Source organism: Monodelphis domestica, chromosome 2, assembly GCF_027887165.1.
Source record: "Monodelphis domestica isolate mMonDom1 chromosome 2, mMonDom1.pri, whole genome shotgun sequence".
Lineage (NCBI taxonomy): Eukaryota > Metazoa > Chordata > Mammalia > Didelphimorphia > Didelphidae > Monodelphis > Monodelphis domestica.
In genome coordinates, this window is record NC_077228.1 from 334103977 (window position 1) to 334116096 (window position 12120).

The 12120-nt window shown below is 36.8% G+C and overlaps 1 protein-coding gene across 1 annotated transcript in view; it reads left to right on the forward strand.

The window, feature by feature from the left end:
* Positions 1-454: 454 nt before the first annotated feature.
* BCKDHB (branched chain keto acid dehydrogenase E1 subunit beta) overlaps positions 455-12120 on the forward strand; it is a 307967-nt gene continuing 296301 nt past the window's right edge. Inside the window, exon 1 of the mRNA XM_056818521.1 lies at positions 455-770. Coding sequence (XP_056674499.1) covers positions 569-770 — 202 coding nt within the window. The 5' untranslated portion in view covers positions 455-568. The remainder of the gene's footprint in view (positions 771-12120) is intronic.

Consider the following 12120-nt stretch of genomic DNA (forward strand, 5'->3'; position numbering starts at 1 on the left):
GCAGTTTAGCACTCTCCGGATTTAGATGCATGTGGTGCCCATTCTCTAGAAGTTGACAATAACTTCAAACCAGTAATTCTACTACTTTGTCTAAAGTTCTAAACTGAATGACAACAGGTGGCAGGTACTAGGAGACAATAGGGAATAAAGGCTGGTTAGGTTAAAAAGCTACCCTACCTGTCTCCAAAAAAAAAAATGCATTCGAGTTGGTACTAGAAAAATCCTAGCTGAACTTGGTCAGGTGCAGACCCATGCCCAAACCCAATCTCCAGCCCAGGCCCAGAGCTGAATTTAGAGTAGTGTGACCTTACACTCTCCGCCTCCAGTATGCTCCTCCTCTCCTCTCCTTTCCTAGTGCGCAGGCCCACTCTAAAAAAAACGCCCCATTCCTCTCGTGCCCCGTCCCCGCCCCCGAATCCCGATATGCGATTGGCCTGTCTCACGTGACCGCCCTGACTGCTTCGCCAATCAAAAAGTCATCTCAGGTACCTCCTCCCTCCCCCCCTCATCCCGGCAGCGTGTTTTCTGCAGTATCCGCTGACAGTCTGCGGGCCGGTGGTGTGAAAGGATGGCGGCGGCGGCTGCTGCTACTACAGCGCGGTGGGTGCGAGTTCGGGCCGGGCTCGTGGAGGCAGCTAGGCTCCGTCGACAGCTGGGAGGCGCTGGGCTCGAGCGGCTTTTCCTCTTGCCTTATGCAGCGGGGAACTTGGCCCAGAGGCGGCATGTAGCTCATTTCACCTTCCAGCCAGACCCGGAGAACAGGCAGTATGGTGAGTTGGCCGGCCCCGGGTCCTGAGCCGGGTACTCCAGGAGGGGCCCTTCGGGGTCTGGAGCTCTTTCTATCTCTGTCCATTTACAGCGGCCCAGCTCTTCTACTCCTACTTCAGCCTATCATCCTCTCTATCTCCCTTTCTCTCCTTTTCTGTCTGTGCCTCTGTACCTATCCCTTTGTATCTCTGTCTCTCTCTTCTCTCTTTCTCCCCCCACCCCTTTTCCCGTCTTCTCTTTTTTTCCTCCCTCCTCTCTGACTCTTTCTCCCTGAGCCCCTCTTCTCTCCTCCCCCTTTCCTGTCCTCTTCTCCTCCCTTGTCTTTTCATAGGTTCTTAGATATCCAGTCCAATCCCCTCGTTTTATAGAAGCGGAACCGCATCTTCACTATAGGAATGTAATTATTTTGCCTAAGATCAACCCAAATAATAAGGGACACAAAACATTAACCAATATTAGGAAGATTAATTCTAAAGTGGGACAGCTAGGTAGCACAGGTGATAGGACACCAGGCCTAGAATTGGGAGGATCTGGGTTTAAATCTGTCCTCTGACATTTTCTACCTTTGTGACTGGGCAAGTCACTAAACTCCAACTGCCTAGCTCTTGCCCTTAGATTTGATACTAAGACAGGTGAGAATTAAAAAAAAAAAGCAACAACTCTTCTAAGGTAGAAGCTAAATCCAAAAAATATATATATATATATATATAATTATAAAAGAAACCAATTATACTGAAATGCAGTTATTTCCATTTTTTTTTTTAGAAACAAATCTGGAGATCCCAGAATAAGATTCTTTGCTTTAGGAGGGACATCAAGAGTTTGCTCACTTGTGGAAGAAAATGTTATATGATGAAAATACAAGTTGTTGTCTCCCTAACACATTAGGAAGATAAGAGTTTTTTTTTTTTAATAAAAGCTTTATAACTATGCTTTTAGATTTTTAAGTAAAACGGCCCATTAATCATTTAATTGAAGTGTAGTGAAGTTAATATGGAATCAGAGAAACTTGCATTCACTGAAGTCCCACTTCTGACTTATAAAGTAAGAAAATGCTTTTACTACCTAGGAATTATAAGGAAAAATAAGAATATGTGGAAAGTGCTTTGTAATACATACATAAATTAAAGCATTTGGTGAAGCCTATTAACTCTGGCAAAGACTTATTCTGTGACCTTGGGAAAATCATTGAATATAGTAACTTCACTTTCCCTTGCTTATCAAAGATTTTCCTTGCTTTTATTTTTTTAGTCTTCAGCTAGTTATTGAAAATCCTTTAGCAAGTTACAGCAATAGCAAGAGACCTATTTTTTGGAAGCAAAGAGGTAGCATAAGAAAAAAGAGTAAACTCCTAGGTTTTCAAACACCAAATCATCCTTCATTCTTACTTTAACAGGCCTAGGTGGTGTGGCTGCCTCATTTTAGGAAGCATGAAAACAGGCTGTTGAGAATAGCCTTGATACGTTAATTTCAAAAAGTATAATCTTTGGAATCAAAGAAACTGGGGTTGAATCCTGACTCTATTCTTGGGAAATATAATCAATGTTATAAGCAGCTTCTTCTGAACCATTATTCTCTCCTTTGATCTGTTAAGTTTTAGGAGGCAAATTCTTTTTTGATGTTTCTTTTAGAACAAGATTCTTAACCTAGGCTTTTCAGATTTGTTTTTTAAAAAACCAACATTTTGACACCTGCATTTCAATATGATTGATTTTCTTTGTAATTCTATGAATGAAAAAAAAAAAAGATTTAAATACATGATCTGAGAAGTGGTTGGTAGTCTTCACTGGAATGCCAAAGGGGTCCATGACACACTCAAAATGGTTAAGATCCCCTTTTGATCTATATCAAAGCATTTTTTGAGAAAATGTAATTAATCTAATATAATACAGTTTTCTGAAGGAGTTAGATATCTTAACTAACGTTCTTATTACCAATAGGAAAAGCCCTAAATTAGTAGCTTAAAAAACAAAACCACCAGTGACTAAAATAATTATGAAAAAATTGCTTTTTAGTGATATCACTGAAAACATGAAGATGTTACCTTAAATTGAGGACAGATTGTAGGCTCATAATTATTGTTCATTTTATTGACATTTTAAAATAAAATTTACTTCACAAAATCCTTGCTAAGCAAAAATCCATTTAAAAAAATCATTTAATTCTCTCATAGAATGATATTTTCATGCTTCTGATCTTGGGTGGGATATACACACCAGTTCCATTAAAGATCTTTATTTTAACTACCCGACCTTAAGTTACTACAGGACTTTGTAGTAAGAACAGGACCTGTCAAATTCTCTTTTGATTATAAAGATGAACTTGGCAGTTTTGAGTGGATTTGTAGCATGAAGGTATAACTGGTTAATTTGATTCCATACTTCTGTCAACATGAGGAGTAGTGGTAATTGCAGTTTATTATTAGAGAAGAGAATTGAGAACCTTTAAGCTGCAGTAAGTGCATATTCATTTCTGAGTAGTTTTTATGTATTGTGTATGGTGCTTTGGGGAGTGGAGTTACTTTTCCTTTTACTTGTGTGGTTCCCTCTGAGGTTCTACCTTCTTTTACCTGGGATCTTCTGGGCTTGACTTACCAGCTTCTCCTTTTTGGTAATCATGATAACCTCCCTCTTCTTTAGTTCAGGTCATCAGAATAGCTCATGAAACATGGGACTCTGCTAACTTCAGTGCCTTCGCAGCCTTAGGACTTGTGGGATTCTTCATTTGCAGCTAAACTTTTCTCTGTATGCTGTCTTCCCCATTTTATAGTATGGGCTACTTGAGAGCAGGAACTATCTCACCTTTTTTGATTTGTATCCCTGGGTACTTAGCAAAATATTTAACACACAAGTGCTTAATAAATGATTTTTTATTTAATTCAGGTTCTTCATAGAATTCTTGGCTTTATTTCCTTCTATGATAAATGTTATTGCATTAGCATTAGTTATATTCAATGTAGCCTTTTTTCATAAGATCATTACTAGTTTTGCAATATTAGATAGATTAGTATCTCATGAAATTGTTTCTTGTTGCCTTTGGCTAACAAGAAAATCAATTCCACTAAAATTCTTTATTTTCTTCTCTAATGAGAGCCCGAGTGCCATGCTTTCATTTAGCTACATGTTCTGGTTTCTTTAAAAGTGAGATTATTAAAACTGATGTGATTGATTTCTATTACAGTATATGTATTTTTTATGGTCATTGGACAAAGATTCCACTCATTGGACAAAGATTCCACATTAAAGTGGCAACATTTAAATGAATGTTTGTAGATAACTTAAAAACAATGTGATTTGTATCATCTTCTCCATTATCTATCATTCTCTCACCTTTTTGACTAGAGAATGTGAACTACATAGGAATGAAAGCCATTTTATGCTTTTCTTTGTTTCTGGGGTTGTCAGTGACCAAGTTATTTCTTCTCACTGAGCTTCTCTGAATGTAGCTAACCTAGTCGTCAGAAAATAGACACACAGACAGTTTTTTGAACCATATAACAAAGTCTTATCAGCATAGTAGTACTTGTTTAGTTTTCACTTGTTGCCATAGCCCCAAGTTTCATCCTGTGTAGGTTTTGTGTATATTGACCTGACATATTTATCCAAAGTACCGGAAGCCTTCTTGTTTTTTTAGATGTTATGGATAACAAATTTTTTTGTATTGAAGAGGCTGGATTCTCTGAGGCCCCATGTGGTTCTTGGTGTTTGAATAATGAACAGCATTATAATAATGCTCATACTCTGTTTCAAGCACTGGGAACAAAAATTCATGTACAAAAGAGATACACTCTGCCCTCAAGGAGTTTATACTGCAAAAGGGACAGATTTATCACCTACTTGCTTCCCTGGTGGCTAGGGAAGGATAAAGTCATAGAGATAGTGAGTGGAACCATAGGCAATCAGTATATCTGCCCCTTCTTAAAATAATGACAATATAGATTTGATTATAATTCCCACAGTAAGAGGGAGGGGTTGTTATCTCTGGCTTTGGCATGGCAGGAAGAAGGCCAAATCAGGTGTCTGGGGCTAACTGCTACCTATCAGCATGGCCTTAGAATGGGAGTTCAATATTCATATGGAAAGCTACAGGGCGTGAAGCATGGCAGGAAAGTCTGTGATCCTAGATAATAATTCCATCAAAAGCCTCTCTTTTTTTTCAGACTTATGAGATCTGTTGTATTAAATGTACCTTCTCTTTGAGATTACCTCCAATTTGCTCTTTTGCTGCATATATGTAGTTTTTTGCACATTTCCCTCCCATTAGAATGTAAGCTCCTTGAGGGAAGGAACTGTTTTTGCTTGTCTTTATATCTTTAGCACTTAGCACAGTGCTCGGCACATAGTAAGTACTTAATAAGTACTTGTATATTAAGTCATTGATCTGACTTTTTTAATCTGTCTGCTAGGTGTTATAAACTGAGGACAAAAACTATATCTTATTTAAACCTAATTTCTTTCCCCCAGGGTTTTGTACTGGATATTTCATAGAAGGCACTTGAATATTTGTTGTTAAGATCATAAATAGATTTCGGATTGGCTAGGACTTGAGATGTCATCAAATCAACTCTCCCCATTTTACAAAGAAACTGAGACCCAGAGTGATTAACTGACTTGCCTATGGTAACTAGTAAGTGTCCAGAGTTGGATTTGGTCCTAGGTCTTCCCAGTTCCCTAGTTTAGTGCTCTTTCCTCTACTTCATACTCCAAGTTAATGAATGAATATAACATGAGAACATTTGATGAGATTTTTTTCCATTGCAGGGTAAAGACTCATATATCTAAAAGCTTGACCTCTTTCTTGTTTGCTATATGCTTGCTATAGCCTATATGTAGTACACATTGTAGAACATTTGAAAAAAAATTCTTCCTGGACATGAGCAGATAAAATTTGACATGTATTTTAATATGAATCAGGAACAATTTTCTACTTTTAAATATTAAAGAATATAAAAATGTCATTGTTCATACTTACTTTTCCAAAAACTTTCAGAACTTTTTTGCCCCACTTGTTACAAAGTCTTGAGTTATTAGAAATAATAGGCTGAAGCCATTTTTGGTACTATTGCTTTGTAGATAAAGCAAATCAGTTCTATTTAAAGCAGTGATCCAAATTTATTTTTAAATGTTTGTTGACTGACCAATTATATGTAAGCCTAATTTAAACACAGTGAGCTTTAAAAGAGACTTTGAAAATGAAGTTTAAGAGGATCTGGGAAAAGGAGAAATAAAGTTTGATTTAATAGTCTTTGGTATTGAATATTGCAAAAAGGATTACATTTAACAACTAGGATCATAAGATAAGATTAAGGCTAAAAGGGATGTTAGAAATAATATAATTTAACTCTCTTACTTAAAAGATGAGGAAATAGACCCACCCAAGTTAAAGTCAGATATGAAATAAGTAGTAGAATTGGGTTTTAAATCCATTTTCTCTGAATCCAAATCCAGTATCTTTTCCATATGCCACGTTGTCCTAGCCCAAGAATACTTTCTTCTCAGAAACTTTTTCATTTTTCTCAGATTCATCTAACAGTAACTACTAGCAGTACTTATAGCTAATTGTATAAAAATGCTGGATAAGTAAGCATTTTGAGTGGGAGCGGGGGAATGCTTTTTTTGACACTGATTTTTATCCCAGAAGAGTTGCTGTTTGCAGAGAATGTTGAGTGTTGGAGGAGCTAGTGCTATTTCTGAATATTATTATTTGTAGTCATATTTGAAAAATCAGGTTTGAATGATACCCCCTACTCCCCTGCCCAAATGTAATATGTATGTTGATTGGGCCACTTTGGATCCTTTGTATTAAGAGTAATTTTCTTTCAGAATTTTTGGTTTGTGTCCCACTTAGGTCTTTCCTGAGAACATTAGAATTTGGCTAATGTCTATTTAAAAGAACTCTCAACTCCCATGTAAGCATTCATGTTAAATAATACAGGGTAGGCTTTAATTAATCCAGTAAATAAATGTAAAGGACTCATACCTTAACTCATAAACCATGAAGCCATTTTCTCTTCATTTGGGTCCTTTCTCCTACAGGAACCCATCAGGTTGCCCTAATTTATAAGTGTTACCCTGGTTTGGAGATCCCCTCTTCTCATTTGGAAAAGACTTTGGGATTGCTAAGTAATTAAGTGTTATTCCTTTTGATGAGGTGTCCCCCTCCTAAACTTTCTTAAGGAACTACAGAGTAAATATATTTCACAGTCCTAGTCAAGAATTGGTTTCTAGTTGTTCTTTAACATCATGGCTCCTTTCTGTTTTATTCCCTTTTTTTCCTTTTGGGGGATTATGCAGAAGGTATGGTTTATGGACCTCCTATTGCCAGGTGAACTGGACTTCTAATACTCTTCTACTTTCTCTTGCCAAGGCCCAGCCTCTTTTTGTGTTTCTCTCTGACTTCTTACTGGGCGTGCCACATAGATGCTCTGGCTTCCTTTTTCTAGCACGTTTCCAACTCAATGGCATTTGGTATTTTTGCCAGTTGTATTTGTAGCTTTAGTTTTTGTTCTTATCTGGTGCTGGTTCCTCAATGTATGTAATTCTATGCAGGGATTGTATGGATACATAGATCTCTTTCCAGGGAATTAAGCTGTTCTTTTCTCTGTTTTCTATATTTGTGTCTAATTTCACTTTGTTTTCCTTTAAGTTTCAAATGGTTTTTAATATTACAAATATTTCCAGACTACCCTCCCCTTCCCCAGATGAAAACTCTCTTGTAACAAAGAAATATAATTAAAAGTAACAATGGTGACCTCATCTGAAAGTACATGCACATTCCATGTCTGAGGCACCCCTGCCCTCTCTATTTCTCTGTGTGTTTTAAAAAAATCAACAGAAATCTATTTTCTCTCTCTTTTATCCTCTTTTCCATTGGGGGGAAAATTTATTAGCCCCATGCAATTTATCATGGTTACCCAAGGGTCCTATCTCTCAAGCCTCCACCAAATTAAGAACCTCTGTCTTATAGGAATCTTGAACAAGAAAAAGCTTAAAAAGGTTAAATGGTTAAAATACAGTTTTGGGCTAACATTCTACTACATCTAGTAGAATAGTAATCTCTTAATCCTCTACTCAGTCATTCTTTGACCACTCCCTTCAAGAAGTGAAGAAAGACTTTCCTGTGATCAATCAAAAAATAATCCTTTCTGAATGGGAAAGAGGTATAAACTCAACTATAAAGGTATAAATGTCAACTATAAAGAAGTACTCAAGGGTCAAAGAATATAAAAATGTTATTTTTGTTCTGACCTCCTTTCCTACACAAACCACAAAACTTTTTTATACCACATGTTACTAAGTCTTGAGTTATTAGAAATAATTGACTGTGAAACCATTTTTGGTGCTGTTGCTTTGTAGATAAAGCAAATCAGTTCTATGCAAAGCACTGATTCAGTTTTACAAGTTTAATTGGTTGTTGACTGACCAACTACACTTAAGCTTAATATAAACACACTGAATTTCATCCCTTGGGAGAAATATTAAAGATGATGTTTAAGAGGGTCTGAGATAGGGAGAAGCAAAGTTTGGTTTAATACTCTTTGATATTGAATGTTATGCAAAGGATTATATTTGACAACTAGGATCATAGGATCAGATTAAGACTAGAAGATACTTTAGAAATCATTGTTTAACTCTTATTTTAAAGATGAAGAAGCAGAACTGCAGAGGTTAAGTTCATCTAGAAAGTAAGTAGTAGAGCTTGGTTTTGACTCCATTTTCTGTGAATCCAAATCCAATATCCTTTCCATTAGGCTCTTTTTAATTTAAGATTCTTCAATTTACAGGGACATGTGCTAGATTCTCAAGCCTCAAAATCCTCTCTTTCTTCTCATATTTAATAAAAACTTTTTCATTCTTCTCAGACTCATCTTATAGTAGCTATTAGGAGTCGTAAAGTTAATCTTGTAGAAATACTGAATAGATATGCATCATGAGTCAGGGGATGCTTTTTTGACACTCATTTTTATCACAGAAGAGTTGCTAGTTACAAGAGTACTGAGTGAGTGAGGAGCTAGTGTTATTTCTTAATGGAATTTGTGATCATATTTAAGAAATCAGGCTTTAATGATTCAGCTTTTCCCTCTTGTCTTCTTATTTAATATGTATATTGATTTGGGCCACTTTGGGTAAGTTCTAATTGTTGATTGGGAAACACATAGGTCATTCAGATTTTGGGGTCATACACCATAGATGATTTACACATTTATTTATCACAGAAGAACAACTTACATAGTTACAAAATGGAGGCTTAACAGAAAATATACTATACCAGTGAAGGCAAACCTTTTAGAGAGGAAGTGCTGGGTCCTACCCTCACCCCAGTCCCTAGACCTAATGACTTTCCCTGCCCCTGTAGAGACCAAGTCCCACACCCTAACCCCCCTGCCCACCTCCCAACTTCTGTGCCCCTCTATCTTGCTCCCTCCTTACCCCAGACAGGAGAGGGAGGAAGCACTCCCATTGGGCTACTGAGCAGAAGGGTAGGTGAAATGAGGAATGTCCTCAGGAGCATGGAGAAGGGGAGGGGAACAGCTCCTCCCCAAGTCCCTCTGGCTTTCAAGTAACAAACTCTGGTGAGTGACTGTAGGCATCCTTACAGAGAGGGCTCTGCATGCCATAAGTTCACCATCATAGCACCATACTTTTTCTCCCTACAGGAATAGTAGCTACCTTACAATTATTTTAGCAAATGATAAAATGCATGACCAATACCTTGAAAACAGAGTGTTCTGTTGAATTCGCATATTTTCATAATCTTTATTATCTCAAGGCCCTCTGTCATTGTCATTGCCTTTCTCTAATTTTTCCAACTCCATCAGTATCCTTCCTAAATTGTCTTAGCCAGAACTATATACAAAACTCCAAATGTAGTCTGAGCAAGGCAGAGTATCATGGGGCTGCTCTTTCCATATTTCTGGTTGCAAAAGTATAGTGTAGTGTAGTAGTATAAGAGATGGAGGGTTGACTTTGGAATAAGTTTTAAGACCTGCCTCTGACACATACTGTGTGATCTTAGGCAAGTTACTTAAACTTTCAGTGCCCCATTAAACTTTCTAAGGCTATAAATTGTAAATCAGATGCTGATTAGCATTGAGTTTCTTCATAAGAAATTCCCTATACCCATAAAACCAAAGTTCAGATCCCATTCATGTCTTCCTTACTTTTATGGACTTCAAAAATAGAGATTAGATATTCAGAAAGATTGAACAGCTCCATTGTTTGATACACCATATGTTCTAAATATCCTAGTTAATTCTCCCTGATATATGAAGTAACAGCACTGGTAGCTGTAAAATTTAGATTTAGTCTCTAGTAATAAAAGTATTATATTTGAGGTTTATTAAGCATTATTAGAAATCAAGGAATAAAGAAATACAAAATAGAAAACCACGTGCCTAGGGCTGATTAACCCATTCAAAACCCCCTGCAGTTAGTTTACTTACTAGATCATTGCAATGGAAGAGGGAGAAGTAGGCGTTGCTGCCAGTTTAATACTCCTTGTGATATCGCCCAGGTGGAGACTCATGTGAGATTATAAGGAATTCTGGGAAGTACCAAGGACTTCTGGGAGATTGAAATCTAGGGTTCAAATCTCCATTTTACATCTGACCCCCTGAGGCCGGAGGAAGAGTAGTCTCTCTGCTGGGGCTTTTAAACATACCAACTTTGAAATTACAATAATTTGAGGATAAGAGGAAAAGAGAACAAAGCCAATGATTGCTAGGCAAATTGACAAAAAGCCAGTTAAGAGGCAGTCCCCTTTGGCATGAAAGTATACATACAAATAAATGTTCAATCAACTACACCCAAAGTTCATTTTTGATCTTCTCCTGCAGCTTGTGGTCTGTGGAGGCATCTTCATGTGGAGGTGTCTTCTCCAAACCGTTCAGTTTCTGGATTCGGAGAGGTAGCATGTTTCTTAACCTAAAATTACTCTCTCAAGGAATTTAAACTTTGCAATTTAAAAGAATAATAATTTTACATCCCCCCTGCCCCAAAGAGGGTGATTGAAAAACACAGGGATCACTTAGGGATGCACGGCTGAGTTATGAGGTATATCAATCAATCGGTAAGAGAAATAAAAAACATAAAAAAATCCAAATAAAAAAGATAATTTCTGGATGAAATATAGACTATCAAAGTCTTATGTGTAAAAATTCCAAGTAAAGGAAAAATAAATCCATAACAAGTCCTTGAATCAGGGACCAATCAAAGTAATTTAAGCATTGATGCATTTACCCAATCAGTAGGCAGGACTATAGAAAGTTTGCCACACTATGAAAGACAGAAAAGGGACTAGATTATAGGAACCAGGTAGGAGCCACATTTGAGATACTTGTCTGTAAGCATTTTCACGAAGAGTGTGGATACAAGGAAGGCCTACATCTTAACATGTCAAGCATTGCAACCTCAAGTCTCACACTAGGTTCAAGTCCTTTGTATTTGCTTAGAATTGCATCACTCCTACCTGGATTGGTTTCTTCTTTTTTGACCTGTGTCCTCTTTTGGCACAATTCATGTTTAGCTTTGTGCTTCTTTGGCCCTGTGCAATGGCTCTTTTGTATATTTTGTCCTGGAATCAGACAGAATCATTAAGCAAAGTCCCATAATTTTTTAAAACAGTCAATGGCATCATTTTTATAGTCTCAAGCTTTTGGGGCATGAAAATGGATTTTAAACTTATATTACTGTTAAATCAAAAAAGCTAAAAAAAATCTTAATACTGGTGACATGTGCTTCAAATATAAAAAGGAGAGAGAAAAAAACTGAAATAGTATATTGCACATGCAAGCAAAATATAATAATAAAAGAGTTTTAAAATTCAAAAATATAGCTTATAATCATTGACACACTGTATCAGCTAAGGAAATATCGAATACAAGGCTTTCTCACCAAAAATGAGATCCATTTCCTCTTCATACCTGGCCATGATCCACTGTGAGTGCAAGCAAATGAATTTCACAAAGTAACAGTTTTTTTTTAAAATAAAGAACAGTAGTTCAAAATCCCCAAAATTCTCAATAGCCCAATTAATTACAATAGCAAACAAACCCACTATCATATTTTACATAAGTTGTTGTATGACATTTAAAGAAACTGGATACTTGTCACAAGTTTTTTTCAGGTGTAGCAATGTTTCAACCTTGGAAAACATATTTTTAAACAAAGTTAAAACTCATTTGGGTCTAGAACATCATCAAGAAATCTAGATAGCATTCTGGTGGAAGTAAGTGAGCTGGAGTTATAAATGAGAGATGGTCCTCTTTTGGGAGTCATCTAGGGGTACTATGCCCTGGGATTAACTTCCCAGCTCCTTTGGTATGAGACTGTGATATCCCATTCATTCACATTT